This window comes from Triticum urartu, chromosome 3, assembly GCF_003073215.2.
Source record: "Triticum urartu cultivar G1812 chromosome 3, Tu2.1, whole genome shotgun sequence".
In the NCBI taxonomy this organism is placed as follows: domain Eukaryota; kingdom Viridiplantae; phylum Streptophyta; class Magnoliopsida; order Poales; family Poaceae; genus Triticum; species Triticum urartu.
This window is the reverse complement of record NC_053024.1, coordinates 501,979,779-502,002,007: the sequence shown is the minus strand read 5'-3', so window position 1 is coordinate 502,002,007 and position 22,229 is coordinate 501,979,779. Positions and strand designations below refer to the sequence as shown.

Genomic DNA, 22,229 nt, shown 5'->3' with positions numbered 1-22,229 from the left:
GACCTGACTGGGCCATGATGCGAATCCTTAAGTGGGTCGCATGCCGATTTAGGTACGGCGCCGCTTGCCACTTTATGGGGTCGTCTATCCGACCGTGTGGCTTTCTCATTTTTTGAATGCGAGGGCTCTAGGGCCTCTTCGTCGAATTCAGGCAGTAGCTTTCTTTTCGGATAGCTTTTAGTGCGGCGACTGTCGCCGTATTTATCTGCGGTATTGATTACTTTGCTCCATCTAATCCGGAGTGCATCTTCCGCTGTTTTTAGCTTCCGCTTCTGCTTTTTTAGGCTGCGTGCAGTTGCAACAAGCCTCTCGTGGAGATTCTTCTGCTCCATAGGTTTATCCAGCGTGAGGTCGTCCGGAATGCCGTTTTCGCCGGAGGAGGGATGTTCGGTTTCTCTATCCGTGTTGCCCTGTTCGGACGGTTGCTCTAAGGCCTGCTCGTCGTCTACCGGCTCGTCCTGCTCTATGGCTGGGTTTTTGTCGAGGCGGGGCTTGGGTCGGCGTTTACGCCGACGCTTTGATTGCTTTTCGGGGGGTCGATCTCCCGTCCCATCCCCTTTTTCCTCGTTGTCGCTTCCTTTAGGGGTGTCCACCATGTACACATCGTGAGATGAGGTGGCTGTCCAATGCCCTATGGGCGTTGGTTCATCGGTATCTCCTGGATCGTCATCCATGCTGTCGATGTCTCCGGAGTCGAAGTTGAGCACGTCGTTTAAATTGTCGACAGTGGCTACCAAGTGGGTGGTGGGTGGGCTTTGAATTTCTTCATCGTCTGTATCCCATCCTCGCTGACCGTAGTTCGGCCAGGGCTCTCCTGATAAAGAGAGAGACTTGAGAGAGTTCAGGATATCGCCAAAAGGCGAGTGCTGAAAGATGTCTGCGGCGGTGAACTCCATTATTGGCGCCCAATCGGATTCGATCGGCAGGGGCGTGGGGGGTTCGGAGTTCGGAAAGGAGTCCGGATCCTCGGAGTCATGGGCCGTGCAGAGTGCGGGGCTAGCGTTCGGCTCGATCGCTTTTGGGATCGCAGCCCCTGAGGTGACGTCCAACCGCTCATCCTTGATTGGCGCAATAGGCTCCGAGTTTGGGGTCGGAACCGATGCGTGTGCGGCCTCCAGGACACTGTCCGGGGGCAGAGCTAGATCATGCCCCTCGAGATAGTGCAGCGCGCTTGGCTGTGGCTCGAACCCGTCAAAGATCAAGTCTCCGTGGATGTCAGCCGTGTAGTTTAAGCTTCCAAACCTGACTTGATGGCCATGGGCGTAGCTTTCGATCTGCTCCAGGTGGCCGAGCGAATTGGCCCGCAGAGCGAGGCCGCCGAAGACGAAGGTCTGTCCGGGGAGAAAAGTCTCACCCTGGACGGCATCGTTGTTGATGATCAAAGGAGCCATCGGGCCTAAAGGCGACGACACAGAGGAACTCTCAATGAAAGCACCAATGTCGGTGTCAAAACCGGCGGATCTCGGGTAGTGGGTCCCGAACTATGCGTCTAGGCCGGATGGTAACAGGAGGCAGGGAACACGATGTTTTACCCAGGTTCGGGCCCTCTTGATGGAGGAAAAACCCTACGTCCTGCTTGATTAATATTGATGATATGGGTAGTACAAGAGTAGATCTACCATGAGATCAAGGAGGCTAAACCCTAGAAGCTAGCCTATGGTATGATTGTTGTATATGGAGTTGATTGCCTACGGACTACAACCCTCCGGTTTATATAGACACCGGATAGGTTTAGGGTTACACAGAGTCGGTTACAATGGTAGGAGATCTTGAATATCCGCATCGCCAAGCTTGCCTTCCACGCCAAGGAAAGTCCCATCCGGACACGGGACGAAGTCTTCAATCTTGTATCTTCATAGTCCAGGAGTCCGGCTGAAGGTATAGTCCGGCTACCCGAACACCCCCTAATCCAAGACTCCCTCACCTACCTTGTTGAAGGAGGTAGCTAGGTCTGCTCACCAGCCGCCCACGCAACGTGCAGGAGTTCCCGGGGAGATGGCTCATGACCCCTGGGGGCATAGGATTAGTCCGGCGTGCTGGCCTCTCTATTAAGGCTAGGTCGGGTTGCGGCGTATTGTTTGGCCGAGGCTGGGCATGACCCAGGAAAGTGTGTCCGGCCGGAGTTAATCGAGCGTGGTGGGTAAGTTGGTGCACCCCTGCAGGGAAGAAAACATCTATCGATAGCCTGTCCTACGGTAACGGACACTTGGAGTTGTATCCCGATCGATACAACTAGAACTGGATACTTGTGATGAGAACTGGATGATGATGAGACTTGGATATGAGATGATAACTGGATAGTATGGCTCTGGGATTTTTTTCTCGCAGGGAGTCGAGAAAGGATCTCTGGCCGAGGTTGATAACTCTACTGCTACTTTACCTTATGTTACTCTACTCCCTCCTGTTGCTGCAAGATGGTGGTTTCCAGAAGATGCTAGTCTTCGATAGGCTAGGCTTTCCCCTTCCCTTCTGGCATTCTGCAGTTTAGTCCACAGATACAACCCATTCCTTTGATACAGATGCATACTTAGTTTAGATCTGATGTAAGTCTTGCGAGTACTTTGGATGAGTACTCATGGTTGCTTTGCTACGTCTTTTCCCCCATACCCGATTGTTGTGACCAGATGATGGAGCCCAGGAGCCAGACGACGCCACCGATGACTACTACTACCCGGAGGATGCCTACTACTACGTGAAGACCCCCGACGACTAGGAGTAGTTAGGAGGCTCCCAGGCAGGAGGCCTTGCCTTTTCGATCATTGTTGCTTTTGTGCTAGCCTTCTTAAGGCAATCTTGTCTAACCTATGTTTGTACTCAGATATTGTTGCTTCCGCTGACTCTTGTGTATTCAAGCTTATGTATTCGAGCCCTCGAGGCCCCTGGCTTGTAATATAAAGCTTGTATTATTTTATGTTGTGTCTAGAGTTGTGTTGTGATATCTTCCCGTGAGTCCTTGATCTTGATCGTACACATTTGCATGTATGATTAGTGTACGATTGAATCGAGGGCGTCACAGTAAGGGTACTTTGGGTGTGCCAAACGTCACAACGTAACTGGGTGGCTATAAAGGTACACTACGGGTATGCCCGAAAGTATCTGTTGAGTTGGCACGAATCGAGACTGGGATTTGTCACTCCGTATGATGGAGAGGTATCTCTGGGCCCACTCGGTAAGGCATCATCGTAATGAGCTCAATGTGACTAAGGGGTTGGTCACGGGATGATGTGTTACGGAACGAGTAAAGAGACTTGTCATAACGAGATTGAACAAGGTATCGGTATACCGACGATCAAATCTCGGGCAAGTGCTATACCGGTAGACAAAGGGAATCGTATATGGGATTGATTGAATCCTTGACATCGTGGTTCATCCGATGAGATCATCGTGGAACATGTGGGAGCCAACATGGGTATCCAGATCCCGTTGTTTGTTATTGGCCGGAGAGATGTCTTGGTCATGTCTGCATAGTTCCCGAACCCGTAGGGTCTACACACTTAAGGTTCGGTGACGCTAGAGTTGTAATGGGAATTGTATGTGGTTACCGAAAGTTGTTCGGAGTCCCGTATGAGATCCCGGATGTCATGAAGAGTTCTGAAATGGTCCGGAGGTGAAGATTTATATATGGGAAGCCCAGTTTCAGTCACCGGAAAGGTTTCGGGGTTTATCGGTATTGTACCGGGACCACCGAAGGGGTTCCGAGGGTCCACCGGGAGGGTCCACCTGCCCCAAAGGACCTAATGGGATGTGGTTGGGTGGGAACCAGCCCCTTAGTGGGCTGGTGCGCCCCCCAAGGGCCCAAGGCGCCTAGGGTTGGAAACCCTAGGGGGCGCTGCCCCCCTAGTTGGAAACCCTAAGGGGGCCCCCCCCCCCCCCCGAGGGGCCGCCGCCCCCCTAGATGGATCTAGGGGGGCGGCCCCCTCTCCCCTTCCCCCTATAAATAGTGGGGGGTGGGAGGGCAACCGCATCCCTTTCTCCTGGCGCAGCCCTCCCCCCTTCCTACACCTTCTCCTCCTCCGTAGCGCTTAGCGAAGCTCTACCAGAGAACCACGAGCTCCACTGCCACCACGTCGTCGTGTTGCCGGAGCTCTCCCTCAACTTCTCCTTCCCCTTGCTGGATCAAGAAGGAGGAGACGTCCCCGGGCTGTACGTGTGTTGAACGCGGAGGCGCCGTCGTTCGGCGCTTAGATCAGAATCAACCATGATCTGAATCGCTACGAGTACGACTCCTTCATCCGCATTCTTGTAACGCTTCCGCGTCGCGATCTTCAAAGGTATGAATATGCACTCCCCTCTCGTTGCTAGTAAACTCCATAGATTGATCTTGGTGATGCGTAGAATTTTTTTTAATTTCTGCAATGATCCCCAACACTGCCACCGCAGCCTTCACCGCCATCTCCTGCGCCCGCTTCCTCCGCTGTGCCGGACGTGTCCACCACATCTTTTCCCACCCCTCCTGCTCATGCTATTTCCGTTCCAGCTCCGACTAATGATCATACCATGCGCACACGTGCCAAGTCCGGGTTTCGTTTACCACAAAAGATCGTCTCAATCTTCATGCATCTCTATCTCCTTCCTCTCTACTCAAATCTTACAAATTAGCTCTCCTAGATCATAATTGGGTCACAGCTATGAAAGTGAATATGATGCCCTTCTGCAGAATAACACGTGGCAGTTAGTTCCTCGTCCTTTCAATACAAATATCGTTTCGGGCAAATAGGTTTTTTCGCCATAAATTTAATTCTAATGGGAGTCTTGCATGTTATAAGGCTCGATGGGTATGTCGTGGTTACTCTCAGCAACATGGAATCGATTATGATGAGACTTTCTCTCCAGTTGTCAAGCCCAGCACTATTCGCACTGTCCTTAGTATCGCCGTCTCTTCTTCCTGGCCAATTCATCAACTAGATGTCAAAATGCTTTTTTTCATGTCTCTCTTCAAGAAACAGTTTATTGTCAACAACCTCTTGGCTTCGAACATTCCTCATATCCTAATCATGTTTGTCTTCTTCAAAAAATCTCTTTACGGTCTTAAACAAGCACCATGTGCCTGGTTCCAACGCTTTTCTACTTATGCTCAAACCATCGGTTTTATCCCTTCCCGTTCAGACACTTCACTGTTCACCTTTCATCACAAAAACAACAACACTGCTTACTTTCTTTTATATGTTGATGATATTATCCTCACAGCTTCCTCACAACAATTTTTAGATCATATTATCTCTCTTCTTTGCCACGAATTCTCTATGACAGATTTAGGTCGTCTTCACCACTTCTTAGGTATTGTTGTTATCCGTGACTCCTCTAGTCTTTTCTTGTCTCCACGTTAGTACACTCTGGATCTTCTTTCTCGTGCTGGTATGCTTGATTGTCAAACTTCCCGTACCCCTGTTGATACAGGTTCCAAACTCTCTGCCGACAGTGATACTTTCTCTGACCCTTCTCTTTATCGTAGTCTTACCAGTGTACTTCAGTATCTCACTCTCACTCGTCCTGAAATTTCTTTTGCTGTCCAACAAGCTTGTTTATACATGCATGATCCTCGTATTCCACACTACAATCATGTCAAACGTATTCTTCGGTATCTCAAAGGCACACTAGACTTAGGTCTTCATATCAACAAATCATCTCCCACCTCCTTGACAGCTTACTCTGATGCAGACTGGGCTGGTTGTCCAGATACTCGTAGGTCCACATCCGGATTTTGTGTTTTTCTTGATAACAATTTGGTTTCTTGGTCTTCAAAAAGGCAGGTTACGGTCTCCCGCTCGTCTGCTGAAGCTGAGTACCGCGTTGTGGCTCATGCAGTTGCTGATACGGCTTGGTTGCGCTAGTTGTGCCGGAGCTACACCGTCCTATTGAGCAAGCTACCATTGTTTACTGTGATAATATTTCAGCTGTCTACATGTTAGGGAATCCGGTTCAACACCGTCACACCAAGCATATTGAGATCGACATTCATTTTGTTCGAGAGAAGGTGGCTCTCGGTCAAGTTCGCGTTCTCCACGTGCCTACTTCTGCTCAATTTGCTGATATCTTTACTAAAGGCCTGGCGACTACTCCGTTTCAAGACATTCGTTTCAGTCTCAACGTCGTCGAGCGTACCGTTGACAATGCGGGGATGTTAGAATACAACTTGTATTAGGATTATGACTCCTACTCAGTTTGTAATAAGACTAAGTCAAGTGCGGCTTAGCTCTTATATATACTTCTTGTACCGGCACAATATTACACCAACAATTATTCAATACAATTCTACAATTATATCTAACTTTATGATGTTTCCTAGAACTGATGTTGGATGAGCCCAAGGGCTTTTTTTGCCTTTTGTTTTTGTATATATTTATTTTATATTAATGAAATTACCGTAGAACAATAGTTCTACGGTTCAGAGTTCAAAAAGAAAGAAAAACTCTGATAAGCGGGTAAAACTTTCGCCTAAGGAGAGGCTCGAGAAGGCGATCTGGTGAGTCTCCTCCGACTTAAAAGTGTTTGTAACTATGGTATTGGTCTGATCCGAAGACCAGAGGGTTTGTAACTTCCTCGGAAGGAACTCGTGGAAGACATATATCAACTCCCTGCGAGCGACGTCACGCATGGTCGTCCATATATAATTCTGTTTTGGAAGATTCACACATCGTCGATTTTACGGCGGTCGAGCGGTCAGCAGGAAGATGGTAAATGGTTCTCACTCTGGTGCCCTTGCGCGCGCTGTCGTGGCTTCGGACTCGGTAAAATGGAAGGAAAACGATCCTCGACCTCGAGAAAACAGAGCAGACGGAGTCAGCGGCCAAAGTGCGCATCAACTAGCAGCCAGACATGGATGCATGCTTCAGAGGTTAGACGACGGACGCCCGTCCCCATACGTTCTTATGGTGTATGCGCACGGAACCTTCGTCTTGCGCACGCGTCCATGTCAAAATTGAACGCATGCGGAGAACATATCTACTTCCGTCGCCTGCGTCTGCGTCTATATATATATTGCAACTTCTGATGCAGGCGCAGATATATATCTCCAGAGCTGGCTGAGATAGAAACAGGACTAGAGTGTGTAGCTGCAGTCAGTGTAGAGAAGCAAGAAGAGGATAGCCGGTATGTCGAGGGAGATCCATAAGATCGCGAGCCTGCGCCGGGACAGTTGGCGAAGCAGCGATGACGTGTTCTCGCGGTCGTCGTCGCGCTTCCAGGACGAGGAGGAGGACGAGGAGGCTCTGCGGTGGGCGGCGCTGGAGCGGCTGCCCACGTACGACCGCGTGCGGCGTGGCATCCTGCAGGCGGAGACGGGCGAGAAGATCGACGTGGACGTCGGCAGGCTCGGCGCCCGCGAGAGCCGCGCGCTCATCGACCGCCTCGTCCGCGCCGCCGACGACGATCACGAGCGCTTCCTCCTCAAGCTCAAGGACCGCATGGACAGGTTCGTCACGAGCTCACGCGGGGTGCGTACGCACACTAGCTATATCTACTGTACTTACTACGTGCTTCTGTGCAGGGTGGGGATAGATTACCCGACTATCGAGGTGCGGTTCGAGAAGCTGGAGGTGGAGGCGGAGGTGCTCGTCGGCAACCGGGCCCTGCCCACGCTCGTCAACTCCGTCAGGAACACGATGGAGGTAAACGTCCAACAACTTATACAGTCTCGCTCTCGCTCTCGCGCTTGGTGGGTTCCATATATACTGTACTTCTTTCTATGCATCAGCGTTTCACTAGAAAAGTCATGACAAATCTTGAAAAGAAATTGACCATATTGGTACGTGATACATTCAACATCGCAAGTCCAAACTCAATACTTATATATAGCTAAAAAGAGGCATAAGTTCAGAAGCAAAAGAAAAGTACTGAATTTAACTCGTGATCGGTCAACGTTAGATTAATGGTACAACAAATGGCAGGATATCCTCTGTTTTGTTTCGTGATTCATATTAGTTGTCGTAGCCTTGATGCAACTTTAGTACAAGTTGTACTAGAGCTGCGACAATTAACATGGATCGGAGAAGGTACTGAATTTGAATTGTGATCAGTTAACTTGAATTGTGGTACAACAAATGGTAGGATATTCTGTATTTTGTTTCTTGGGCTCGTGGATCGAATAAAGTTCCTGTTGCAAGAGTTTGTAGCAATCCATTTATTAATAACAAAATTATAATTTCTGAGAACAGTAAATCATCCACATCCCCGCGCGCCGTATATGAAGACGTAACAGTAAATGTAGAGCGGCTGCAAGGTATAGTTATTGTGACCTTCTTGCTTCAGTGGGTGATATGTTGCTAAAATCATTAAAAATAAAAATTGTGACGATGATGTGGCAATCTTGTGTGTACTGCCTACCAATAAATGGAAGGTGGTTGCACATTATAGTGCCTTGTGACTATTTGGATTTGGTGGAATGTTTTATTGATTAAAAAGTTTAAAAATATAATTGATGAAGTTTTTTTTTAGGGAAAGGTCTGTTGGCATTTTATTTAACTTGGGGAAGAGTTACATCAAAGAATACATGTGGTAAAAGGAAGGAGAGCATCTCATCTACCCACTCTTCACGAATCTTAGAATCATAGCAGCGCCTAGCTAAGAAATGTGCAACTCTATTTTTTAGAACGAAGACTCAAGGGGAGCCCGACTTTGAATTAACAAAGCCATCAACCGGCCAGGATTACACAAGGCCACCAAGAAAGAGCGACCGAAAGATAAAAGGGAGCTGACTGAGCAGCTTACAACGCAACGCACACTACTGCACACAAAGGAAGGGACATGAAAGATCTGCAAGTAATGTCGAAGCCTGCTGCACATCGACACCAAGAGCAGGAAAGCAGAGTAACCTCGTGGATCAGCCCAAGGCCTGCAAGCACTGAGAGCAGCCGGATCATAGGATTGGGACCCCGCAACCTGTCTTCCAACGCCGAAGAAGACCCCAATCTTCTCGCCTAGGCTCGAAGGCGCCGCACCGTCGGGTCGTTGTGCGCTCACCCGAGAGCACGGACATGTGCCGGTCGTAACCCAGAACAAGCATAGCTCACGGATCTCACCGTGACGTAGGCTCACACCACTAGCTGCACTGCCACCCGCCCGGGCATCGAGAACAGAAGGAAAGCCGTTGGGGGGATTGTTGAAGAAACCAGCTGCAAAGACCCAAGGGTGAAGCTTGGAGAAGCCTCTGCTTGGACTCGCAGCCGACGGGCGCTCTCCTACCTCGGCGCCACTCACCCGGAGAACCAGACGACCCAAGGCGGCGCCTCCAAGGAGGGAACGACGCGCAGGGCGCCGCCACCACCCAACCCGAGACGAGTTTTGGGTTTTCACCCGGAATCTGGGACGGGGATGGATAGGGGAGTCCTCAGCGGTGCCTCGAAGGAGAAAGGCGATGCGCGCACGCGCCATCACCGCCGTGGTTGGAGAGCCTCCCAAGGGTTTCCCCCGGACTCAGACTATGCCACCAGCACACCGCCAACACCGGAACTGACAGCCAACGCTGCAGAGCGGACAGCCGGAGGGGAGGAGTGAGCAGAGGAGGAGAAAACAGCCCGACCTTCAGATCTGGATCGGAAGAAATCCGCGCCACGACCACGACCACCCCCCACCGGCTCCACGCCGCCCGAGCAGCCGAGGAGGCCGGCCGCCACATCCCGCGCACGCCGCCTGTCGCAGAGGCCGCGCCGCCTTGCCGACCGGGGCCGCCGCCCCGGAGTCCGTGGTCCTTCGCGAGGGGAACGAAGCGACGAGGGACCTCGCCGCCACCTTCATCGGCAGCCTCCGCGGCTTGCCGGGCGTCCCTCAGGTGGCACAAGGGGAGGGGATGCTGGAGGGGGTGGCGGTGCCGGGGGGAAACCCTAGTCGCCCCTAGGTCGCCCGCGGGGGGCGACACGGGAGCCGCGGGGGGGGGGGGCTCTAAGTACCACAAGGAGAAATTCTGCAGAAGCCTTTGCTCCTTTTTTCTGTGCAACTCTATTTGCCTCTCTGGGACAATGTCTAAAGGATATATCCGGGACCCCATGAGCCAGGTGAAAACAATCAGCAAGTATAGCTGAATATGGGCTCAGAATTTCAGTCTCCCCGTTGCATGCTTGCACAAGTTCAATGCAGTTTGTCTCCACTTGGACACTGCGACATCCAATTCCATCAATCATCTGCAGACCCATCCGTAGGCTCTGGCTTCAGCGGGTGCGTCAAGTGTGTTATCAATCAACTCCGAAATCCCTGCTATAGCTTCCTCTCTATGGTTCCGCAAGACAGCCGCAGCAGCTCCGCTTCCATCCTCAAAGAAAGAGGCATCAACATTCAATTTATAGTAGCCTGGAGCTGGACGTTGCCATCTTACCTCAGGCCTTGCTGTGTTCGACCGAACTGCATGGTTTGTAGTAATAGCTTGTATTGCAAATGAAGTAATAGCTGCAGTTTTAACCATCTGACCCTTGACATCTTCACGATGTTCCCACCATATGTACCATGCTCCCACAGCAATGGTTTCTTGGAGCCCGAGTTGACCAAAAACTGGAGATTTCTTCATCGGACTCCTGAGTAGTTCTTCCAATCCCACTGAACCCGAGCGATATGTGAGAAGGGCAGAGTCAATGATATCTTCTAGCCCAAGTGATTTCCATATAATTGATGAAGATGATTGTGTACCAGTCTTGCATTTGTTGAAAAAAGGGATGACTTACTAGTTATATAGAATTTTCGCGATAGTCCAACTGAAAAAGGTCACAATGCTGGGAGTAAGACGCTTTAGAGCTCGAGCTCCATGAAGCTCTTTCTATGAAAAAAAATCATATTTAAAAGTTTTACAAAGTTCTAAAAAAATCACACATGCATATGGATGTATTCAACATGTGTGTAAAGTTTCATGGTGGATGTATTCCACATGTGTTGTGAGCACTAGTGCAGATGCACACGCTAAAAAGAGCCCATCGCACATGATATTACAAACTGAATGGTAAAACAAATATCCAATTAAATGCCTACAAATCAAATTAATGACTTAGATGTAGCAAATGAACCCTAAAAATGATAAATTTGAGCATGGAGTATGTTAGGATGTATGTCCAGTGTAGAAAAAGTTTCCAGATCAAATGATAAAACAAATGTCAATTCACCTTCAAACCAAACGCATTTCCTCTATAAACCATGATTCTTCTGGGAAGATGGTTCGGTTTCTAAGTAGTATACACACCAACTTATGTGAAATTATCTCAACCTTTTACCACACCCTATTGAGGTCATATCATCACACCATGCCAAGTTTCATGTTATTTATACTTCATTTGCATTATTTAGAATTAAAATACCAACAAACTCAGCGTTTGTGGTCGACTCTTCGCACATAGTAGTTTGAAATTTCTTTTCATTTCTTATATATTGAATACAATTATAATCAATACCCTAAATATGATTTTAAAATCATTTTTGTGCACTATTGCATGTACTCATAGTTAAAATTTGAATTATATACATTAAAAGCCTAGAAATCGACTTAATGACTAAAAATAGCAAATGAAGACTGAAAAATGTCAACTTTTAACATGGACAATGATATGGTGTATGTTAAGTGTATGAAAAGTGTCAAGGTCAGACAACGAAGCACATGTAAATTCACCTTCAAACCTGACGCATTTGCTATCGGAACCGCGATTCTTCCTCCCAAATGGTTTGGTTTCTAAGCAATGTACACACCAACTTTTGTGAATTCTTCTCCATTTTTTACCACATCCTATTGAGGTCATATCGCGACTCCTTGCCAACTTTCATGTTTTTCAGACTTCATTTACATGTTTTAGAATTAAAAAACAATAAACTCAATGTTTTTGGTTGACTCTTGACAAAAAGACATTTGAATTTTCTTTTCATTTATTTTATATGGCATACACAAGTATAATCAATACCTTCAATATTATTTTTCAAACTAATTTATGCACTATTGCATGTACTCATAGTTGAGATTTGAATTTTATGCATTGAATACCTAGAAATCAACTTGATGACTTAAATAAAATAAATAAACCCTGAAAAATACCAAATTTTAACATGGAGCATGCTATGGTGTATGTTGAGTGTAGACAAAGTTTCAAGGTCAAAAACTGAAGCAAACATCAATTCGCCTTCAAAGCCGACACATTTCCTCTTGAAAACCACAATTCTTCCTCTTATATGGTTTGACTTCTAAGAAGTGTACATCATAACTTTCGTTAAACCTTCTCAATTTTTCCCATGACCTATTGAGGTTATATCAGGACACCATTCCAAGTTTCATGTTTCTAGACTTCAGTTGATTTTTTTAGAATTAAAAAACCAATAAAACTAAATGTTTATGGTTGACTCTTGCCACAAAGATGTTTAAACTTTCATTCAATTTCTTATGGCATACAAGTATACTAAATACCCTAAATATGATTCTCCAAACCATTTATGTCCATTGTTGCATGTACTTGTGGTTCAAATTTGAATTATATCCATTAAATGCCTAGAAATCAACCTAATGAGTTAAATATAGCAAATGAATCCTGCAAAATGCTAAATTTTTACATGAATGTTGCTATGATGTATGTTGAGTATAGAAAAAAAGCAAGATAAAACGAAGAAGCAAATGTCAATTTGCCTACAAACCTAAACAATATTTCTCTCGAAGCCATGATTCTTCCTCGCAAATTGTTTGATTTCTAAGCTGTCTACATGCAAAATTTTGTGACAACTTTCTCAATGTCTACCACAACCTATTGAGGTCATATCATGGCACCATTCAAAGTTTCATAGTTTTCATGCTTCATTTACATTTTCTAGAATTAAGACCATGTTCTCGATAAACTCAATGTTTGTGGTTGACTCTTGCCATGTTTGATTTTTTAAATTTCTTTATAACATATAAAAATATACAAGATCCTAATTATGTTTTTCAAATCATTTTTGTGCACTATTCATGTACTTGTAGTTCATATTTAAGTTACATCTATTAAATGCCTAGAAATCAACTTAACGACTTAAATAACAAATGGACCTGAAAATAACAAATTTCAGTATGGAGGATGTCATAGTGCATGTTGAGCATAGAAAGGTATCAAAGTCATACAATGAAGCAAATGTCAATTCGCCTTAAAACTTAAAAAATGGGGTTGTACATTGCTTGAAAAAATATGTGCAAGGCATCATACAAGGGTGCGTTTTTTCTAACTGAGCACGATAGTAGGCTACATCAACACATGCCTTTCTTGTAAAAAGCATGTATAAGACATCACACGTGGTTGCGTTTTTACCGTGTGCAATGGTGGGCTACATCTCATATTTTTTTGCTGCAAAAACCATGTGTAAGATATCACACATGGTTGTGTTTCTATAACCTATGTGATGCTGACTACATCACACATGTTTCTTTACAAAACCATGTGCAAGACATCACACATGGGTGTGTTTTTAAAACCATGTGAAATGATAGGCTACATTGCACATATTATTATTTTTCACAAAAATTGTGTGCAAGGCATCGCACACGGTTGTATTATTATAACCGTGTGCGATGTTGGCTACATCACAGACCACTTTTTCTAAAATGTGTGTGATATTTCGATATGGCACACACTTTATTGAAGGTGTGTGTGATGTGTACATCATAGTTTTTGCCTATTATGTGTGATAGGAGGGCTTAATAGCATCATTTTGCGCTAATGGAGCTACACACAACAAAACAAGTTTGTGGATTTTTGTTAAATCATTCCGTTATGAAACTTTACACACTGGTAGGATACATGCATGTGTAAATGTAGGTTTGTTTCAAAATTTTCAAAAACTTGAAAATAATGTTGTTATTTTTCTAATAACATAGAACCCGAGCTCCAAAAGAAATTTCCATCTCTATATTTTTTAGTATAGTTCTATTCCTATAGCCCCCCCCCCCCCCCACCTCCCCTCTCCTCGTCCAGTCACCTCTACGCACTCACTGTAAGATTTTTTTTTAATCTAAAAGCACCACATTTGAGACTAAGGTAATAACTTAGTACCACATTTAAGGTAAGTCATAAGAAGCCACCATATTTGCGTCTAACATATAACAGAAAGCACCGATTGTCTGATTTACTCGTGAAAACAGCGAAACTGACAAGTTGGGCCCACTTGTCAGGCTGGGGTGGCAAAGACAAAGCACGGAAAGAAAATCTGAACAGCTTAGGTGGCAGATGAAATGTGGACCCCTCCTGTCATTGACTACATGATCATGTTCTTCCCATTTTAACTTCTTCCCCATTACCTGTTCGATGTATTGCCGTGGAAGGAGAGCAGCCTGACCTCGCCGCCTGTGGTTGGGCCAGCTACAATCTGGGAGCAGCAGTGGCGATGATGACTTGGAGCTTCACGGCAGCGAGTCCACGGCCTTGAATCCCAGTCGACCATGGGCGCTGGTTCGTCCCCGCCCAGCACGCACTGCGCCGAGCTGGACGCCGTCCACCAAGCTACCCTGCGCACACAGGGACGAAGACGCATGCGTTCCCATGGATGCCCTGCGCTGTCTGCGTCGGGCGGCAGCGGCGTCGCGCCGAGCTGCTCCGCCAGCCGCCGCACGAACCGCCCCTCAGCTCGCCGTTGCTCCGGCCGTGCGTCGGACCGTTGGCCACGGGCGCGCTAGCAGCGGCGACGCTCGACAAGGGCGGCCCCTGCTGAGCACGAGCAGCCCGAGACCACCGTCACCTCCACAACCCCAGAAGAACACCATGGGCGCCGCCCGAGCTACTCCCTGCCGCGGCTGCATCTGCCGGCTCCATGGCGCGCCGCCGGCGCGGCCTCGCCTGTGCGGACGACACGGGCTCGCTTGGTCGTGGCTGCGGTCGAAGGCTAGCACCAAGCCCGGTCTACCCCGAGAGCACGTCACCCCGGCAGCGAGCAGGCGACATTTCCGGGCCTCGCCCATAAGGCCATAACCTGTTTGTTGAAATGCCCAGAGAAAAAGGAGGAAGAAGTAAAAAAAATGCAATAGAAAAAAACCTTGAGTCATTGACAGGTGGGACCCTCGTCCAACTCAGCAGATTGTCCACGCAAGCACGCCACGTCAGCCTGACAGGTGGGCCCAACTTGTCAGTTTCGCTGTTTTCTCGAGCTTATCGGACAATCAGTGCTCTGCGTTAGTCGTTAGGCACGAAGTTGGTGGTTCCTTGTGCCCTACCTTAAATATGGTACTAACTTGTTACCCTAGCCCCAAGTGTGATGGTTTTGGGTAAATAACTCTCACTGTAACGACCAACAACTGCCACTGCGCCCTCTATGGCATCATGACATCATTGAAATCACCATTCCTGGCGACAATCATCACATAGCCACCGCGAGGCTCTATGGCATTTAATAGAGCATATATTGGACATGGCCAACTTGATGTATAATGTTCTTCGTTTGCCTATGTGATTGCATGATATGCAAAGATTTATACCTTCGTATGTGCTAAGGTATTCTCTTGGTGGTGATTTTCTCTAGGCTATCGGGCATGCTCTCCACATCTTTCCCCGAAGGAAGCATTCGATGACCATACTCCATGATGTTAGTGGGATCATCAAGCCACGAAGGTGAAACCATTAACACTATGTTTTGAATAATGCCAAACTGCCCGTCTCGGTTCTGCGCTAACAATACATGGTCTTGTTTTTTTTCTGTAGGATGACTTTGCTATTAGGACCTCCCGGGTCCGGCAAGACCACATTGCTCTTGGCATTGGCCGGGAAGCTCGACAAGGAGCTCAAGGTTCGCAAACCGCGTGTTAAGTGTTTATTTCTTGAGCTGCAGATGGATACTCTAGTAGAGTTAACATGGATAAATCCATTTTGGGTGTTTTTTGCTATTGGACAGGTTTCAGGTAAGGTTTCCTACAACGGCTATGAGATGAATGAATTTGTCCCCGAAAGAACAGCTGCGTACATCAGCCAGCATGATCTCCACACTGGGGAGATGACTGTAAGAGAGACCTTGGCCTTTTCAGCACGCTGCCAAGGTGTTGGCTCTCGATATGGTATGAACTTGAATGAATAATAGTATAACTGAGACCAAGTAATTGGTTGTTGAATTTTGTTCTTCTACTTCTTCTAGAAATGTTGACTGAGTTAGCAAGAAGGGAAAATACAGAGAACATCAAGCCAGATAATGATATCGATGTTTATATGAAGGTGAGGTTGTTTTCACATAAGAGCTCTGACAACGAACATTTGGAGATGATTACTCATATGTATTGTCTTTTTTATTAGCGGGGTAACTACAAACTTAAGTATTTAATCGACTTATGTAGGCCTCAGCAATGGGAGGACAAGAATACAACGTTGTTACAGAGTATATACTGAAGGTACAACACGCCAGTTGTAGATTTAATGCTAGAAATAGAAGGATCGTTTTTATTGGGATATTTTCTTCTTAATCAGCTCACTGCCTGCTACTCTGTTAAAACCCCGCAGGTGCTAGGATTGGATATCTGTGCTGACACAGTGGTAGGAAATGACATGTTAAGGGGTATATCCGGTGGACAAAGGAAGCGTGTGACAACAGGTATGCTTAATGGTAGAATGAAGTTTTATATAATAAGATTTTTGTGTTGTTGATATACACAAAACTTTGAGATTTTTAGTGACATAATAAAACGGCTTTAAATCATATGTATCATCTTCTTCAAGAATTAAGCTTCTTATAAATCTCTAATTGCTAGGTGAAATGCTTGTTGGTCCAGCAAGAGCTCTGTTCATGGATGAGATATCTACTGGGCTGGACAGTTCAACCACATACCAGATTGTGAACTCCATTAGGCAGACTATCCACGTCCTTGGTGGGACTGCTGTCATCTCCTTGCTCCAGCCGGCACCAGAAACATATGACTTATTTGATGATATTATACTCCTCTCTGATGGGTATGTTGTGTACCAAGGAGCCCGTGAACACGTTCTCGAGTTCTTTGAGTCAATGGGCTTCAGATGCCCGCAGAGAAAGGGTGTTGCGGACTTCTTGCAGGAAGTATGTGCATCATCTATAAATCGCTATGGCGTTTGATCGTTCTAATTTTTAAAGATGAAAGTTACTAATGTATATCTTCATATGGATGCATTGAAAAGGTGACATCAAGGAAAGATCAAGAGCAATATTGGTATAGGAGTGACATGCCATATCATTTCGTGCCCGTGAAGCAATTTGCTGATTCATTCCATTCCTTCCACATGGGACAATTTGTTCATAATGAGCTTTTAGAGCCATTTGACAGGACCAAGAGCCACCCTGCTGCTCTTGCTACCTCAAAATTTGGTGTCAGTAGGATAGAGCTTCTCAAGGCAACCATGGATAGAGAGTTTCTACTTATGAAGAGGAACTCATTTTATTTCATTTTTAAAGCTGCTCAAGTAAGTTTGCATTTTCTAGTTATTTTTACATTGCAAGGAATTATGGTGAAGATTCGCTAACATCATTCTGCACGTTTTCATCATTACAGCTATCTCTTATGGCATTCCTCGCGATGAGTACATTTTTCCGTACCAACATGCACCGTGACCCCACTTATGGAACAATATATATGGGGGCACTATACTTCGCCATTGACGCAATCATGTTTAATGGTTTCTCAGAGCTTGGCATGACTGCCACGAAACTTCCTGTTTTCTTCAAGCAGAGGGACCTTCTTTTTTTCCCTGCATGGGCCTACACCATACCAGCGTGGATTCTCCAGATTCCTATAACTTTTTTTGAGGTCGGAGTTTATGTTTTCACAACATACTATGTCATCGGATTTGATCCCAGCGTAAGCAGGTAAGGTGCACCGGAACACATGCCTTCATTTCAGGGTAACCTAGAAGAGAGACAGTCATTCAAAATATAAACTCTAGATAGAAATTTGATTTGCGTGGATTTAATTGAATTGATTGTTTCACTGATATTATATATATTGTTCTCAGATTGTTTAAGCAGTATATGCTGCTCCTTGCACTCAATCAGATGTCATCCTCACTGTTCCGCTTCATTGCTGGACTTGGAAGAGACATGGTTGTGTCTAGCACCTTTGGGCCCTTAGCATTGGCGTCTTTTACAATATTGGGTGGCTTTATTCTTGCAAGACGTGAGTTAAGAAATTTGTTCTGATCACTAAAAATACATATGTTGCTACCACTACTTGCATAGATGATGTTAGGTGGTAACTGTTTTAACATATTTTCATATGAATCTTTCTTCATATGCTCCAGCTGATGTGAAGAAATGGTGGATTTGGGGTTACTGGGTATCTCCATTGTCGTACGCACAAAATGCTATTTCAACAAATGAATTTCTGGGACATAGTTGGAACAAGGTAAGAACCCAACTAACCAGCAATAAAATTAGCCACTAGGAAGTAATTTTTCTGACATGGTGCCCAAATGTTATAGATTCTTCCTGGACAAAATGATACAATGGGAATTATGGTCCTGAAATCTCGTGGAATTTTTACTGAGGCCAAGTGGTATTGGATTGGATTTGGTGCCATGATTGGATACACACTCCTCTTCAATCTGCTATACACCCTAGCTCTTTCAGTTTTGAATCGTAAGTATTTTTAGAACACTGCTTTTTTATCTAGAAATTCAACAATTTGATAATAAATATAGGTGACCTAAAAAGGTTAATACGCTTTATTTTGACAGCATTAGGTGACACTCACCCAACAATGCCTGAAAATGCAATAAAGGAAAAGCACGCCAACGTAACTGGGGAAATTTTGGAAGATCCCGAGAAAAAGAAATGTAGAAATCTAGAATTGTCTGACAGCACCAACCAAAACTGTGCGATCAACAACGTGGATTCTAGTTCAAGAAGGAAGGGAATGGTACTCCCATTTGCGCAACTGTCACTAAGCTTTAACGCCGTAAAATACTCAGTGGACATGCCACAGGTATATTTCTTCATTAAGTAATTAATGCACGGATTACAAATATATCTTTATAAAAAAATTGTGTTGTCCGACACTGGCAGGCAATGTTGGCACAAGGAGTGACAGATGACCGTTTGGTGCTTCTAAAGGGAGTTAGTGGTTCTTTCAGGCCAGGAGTACTTACCGCATTGATGGGTGTGAGTGGCGCCGGAAAGACTACTCTTATGGATGTATTAGCGGGAAGAAAAACCGGAGGTTACATAGAGGGGGATATCACCATCTCAGGCTATCCAAAGAAGCAAGAGACTTTTGCACGTATATCAGGATACTGTGAGCAAAATGATATTCATTCTCCGCACGTAACCGTTTATGAGTCACTCGCGTTCTCCGCATGGCTACGGCTTCCATCGGAAGTTGATTTAGTCACAAGAAAGGTTAGCTATCTAGATTGAAGCAATAGCTAGTCTTGTCTTTTTAATTTAAATTATTTTGGAACTTAAGAACTGAACTCTGACAACAGATGTTTATCGAGGAGGTCATGGAGCTTGTAGAGCTCACCTCATTGAGGGGTGCACTTGTTGGTCTTCCAGGAGTTAATGGCCTATCAACTGAGCAACGCAAGAGGCTAACTATTGCTGTGGAGCTTGTTGCTAACCCTTCAATCATTTTTATGGATGAACCAACATCTGGTCTTGATGCTCGGGCAGCCGCAATTGTCATGAGGGCGGTAAGGAATACTGTAAATACTGGTAGGACAGTTGTCTGCACTATTCACCAGCCAAGTATTGACATATTTGAAGCATTTGATGAGGTTGATAATTCTTGATCCCTATTCTGGATTCTTTGTTAAATTATTAAGCATAGTTCATGCATTTACTATTGTCTGAATATATGGTTACAGCTTTTCCTAATGAAGAGAGGAGGAGAAGAGATATATGTCGGCCCACTAGGCCATAACTCCTCAAAATTGATTGAGTACTTCGAGGTAAAAAGAGAAGTAAAGTGAACTGTTATTACTGAGAAATTTACAATTATTACCAGCTAAATAATATCAAAAGTAAAATCCCTTTTTTGACTCGTACAGGGAATTGAAGGCGTTAGTAAGATAAAAGATGGATATAACCCAGCAACATGGATGCTGGAAGTGACATCTATCGTCCAAGAGGAGATGCTTGGTGTTGACTTCTGCGAAATCTACAGGAGATCAGAACTATACCAGTAAGCTATCCTGCTATGAAGTTCAATTGATGATGTCTATTTTAGTTCCAATTTAATCGGTTTTATTTTTCTTGAATGTCAGAAGGAACAAGGAACTTATAGAAGAGCTAAGCACACCACATCCTGATTCCAGTGATCTCGACTTCCCTTCACAGTACTCTAGATCATTCTTCACACAATGCCTAGCTTGCTTATGGAAGCAGAAGTTATCATATTGGAGGAACCCATCTTATACAGCAATGAGATTTCTCTTCACTGTCATCATTGCACTACTGTTTGGGACAATGTTTTGGGGCCTGGGACAAAAAACGTACATCTTCTAACATTTATAACCTAACTTCTATCTAATTAACAAACATCGGATACTTATCTGAAATTTTACATTCTTATCTTGGTACAGTAGAAGAGAACAAGATCTGTTCAATGCAGTGGGATCAATGTATGCTGCAGTTCTTTACCTCGGAATCCAAAACTCCGGTACCGTTCAACCGGTGGTGGCAGTGGAGCGCACAGTTTTTTATAGAGAAAGAGCAGCCGGCATGTATTCAGCTTTCCCATATGCATTTGGACAGGTATTTTGTCAAATACTCGCAGATCTACTTGCACGTTATATACATGACCATAATGAAAAGGAATTTTCTTTCGAATCTGCCTCATTTGAGTACAACTATCCATAACACTACAACACTCTTTTGTCTGTTCAGGCTCAAAGTCTAATGATACTAGTTTATCCTTCTGTAGGTTGCGATTGAATTCCCATACATCCTCGTGCAGACCGTGATATATGGTGTACTAGTCTATTCGATGATTGGATTTGAGTGGAGTGTTGCCAAGTTTTTTTGGTACTTGTTCTTCATGTACTTCACACTTCTATATTTCACCTTCTACGGGATGATGGCGGTAGGACTGACACCAAACGAGAGCGTAGCAGCGATCATCTCAGGAGCAGTCTACAATGCGTGGAACCTCTTCTCAGGATATCTTATTCCTCGACCTGTAAGTACTACTACATCATTGCATATTACTTGCTTTCGTGTCTGATTATAGATTGATCAACATATTTAATCGTTTTCTTCAGAAAATTCCTGTTTGGTGGAGATGGTATAGTTGGATTTGCCCAGTTGCATGGACACTATACGGATTGGTTGCCTCGCAGTTTGGTGATATTCAAACGAAACTCGTCACAAAAGATCAAACTGTGGCCCAGTTCATCGCAGAGTTCTATGGGTTTGACCGTGACTTGTTGTGGGTTGTTGCAGTAGTTCATGTTGCCTTCACCGTGGGTTTCGCTTTCATGTTCAGTTTTGCGATTATGAGGTTCAACTTCCAGAGGAGATGAAGGAGATGTCATTTTTCTGTATTCGGTTGTATTTGCACTGGGTGCACCCGATGTTAATGGAGATCACTGTAGCCATTTGAGATTTTTGTTCCATTCTGCGCAAAAGATCCTTCAGAAGGTCTTATCACACAGTGCTATTTTAGATTATCAGGAGAGGGCAAAGCCCTCCCGGTTTCATTAAAATTAAACCATCAAGTTCAGTAGCTATTACTACTCCCTCCGTTCCGAATTACTTGTCTTCGATTTGTCTAGATACGGAGGTATCTAGCACTAAAATGAGTCTAGATACATCCGTATCTAGACAAATCTAAGACAAGTAATTCGGAACGGAGGAAGTACATGCCAAGCAATTTTAAAAGAAACAACAACAAAAATTTAGGACTACAGACATACAGTTGATCACTCCATACATCCCAGACAACCGGCAGTCAGCACATAACAGAAGAGTCCTCTTATTCATATTATCATCAGATAGCATCCACGCCATCGAAGGTTTTTTGGATCTCAGCCGGGGACGGTGTAGACGCCGTTTTGGTCTTCTTCAGAGGAGATTTGACTTGGCGAATTCATCAGCTCAAACAGTGATGGGGCGGAGGATGCACTAAATATGGATAGATGGGAGAGCAGAGCTTGATTAAGAGCACCTTAGGTGCACAACCCAAATTCTGTCACCCCATCAGAATCGGTGAGAATGATCTATCTTTTTTTTTTTGAGGAAAGGGAGAGTTGTCTGAGTTACAATCAGAAGCAATTACATATTTCGAAGCTTGTGGCACATCCGCTAATAGAAAGAAATCCTCATTTACTCTAGCATAGGCAGCAAGCTCATGCGCAGCCACATTGCTCTCT

General features: G+C 45.2%; 1 protein-coding gene across 3 annotated transcripts; it reads left to right on the top strand.

Moving 5' to 3' along the window:
• Positions 1 to 7,018: 7,018 nt before the first annotated feature.
• LOC125544603 (ABC transporter G family member 32) lies at positions 7,019 to 21,563 on the top strand. 3 transcript variants are annotated; one of them, XM_048708341.1, is made up of 23 exons: positions 7,019 to 7,411; positions 7,487 to 7,607; positions 15,433 to 15,521; positions 15,612 to 15,696; positions 15,802 to 15,961; positions 16,039 to 16,115; positions 16,235 to 16,288; positions 16,398 to 16,488; positions 16,667 to 16,947; positions 17,046 to 17,327; positions 17,417 to 17,730; positions 17,877 to 18,037; positions 18,162 to 18,265; positions 18,342 to 18,498; positions 18,597 to 18,844; positions 18,925 to 19,257; positions 19,344 to 19,634; positions 19,725 to 19,808; positions 19,908 to 20,041; positions 20,124 to 20,351; positions 20,442 to 20,613; positions 20,783 to 21,037; positions 21,120 to 21,563. In XM_048708341.1, the coding sequence occupies exons 1-23, from the start codon at positions 7,092 to 7,094 to the stop codon at positions 21,378 to 21,380; spliced, it is 4,302 nt and encodes a 1,433-aa protein (XP_048564298.1). In that variant the 5' UTR covers positions 7,019 to 7,091; the 3' UTR covers positions 21,381 to 21,563. The 3 variants fall into 3 exon arrangements, with proteins under 3 accessions (XP_048564298.1, XP_048564297.1, XP_048564299.1); XM_048708340.1 differs by having other exon boundaries at positions 16,646 to 16,947; XM_048708342.1 differs by lacking the exons at positions 7,019 to 7,411; positions 7,487 to 7,607 and adding an exon at positions 14,007 to 15,025 and having other exon boundaries at positions 16,646 to 16,947.
• Positions 21,564 to 22,229: the final 666 nt, after the last annotated feature.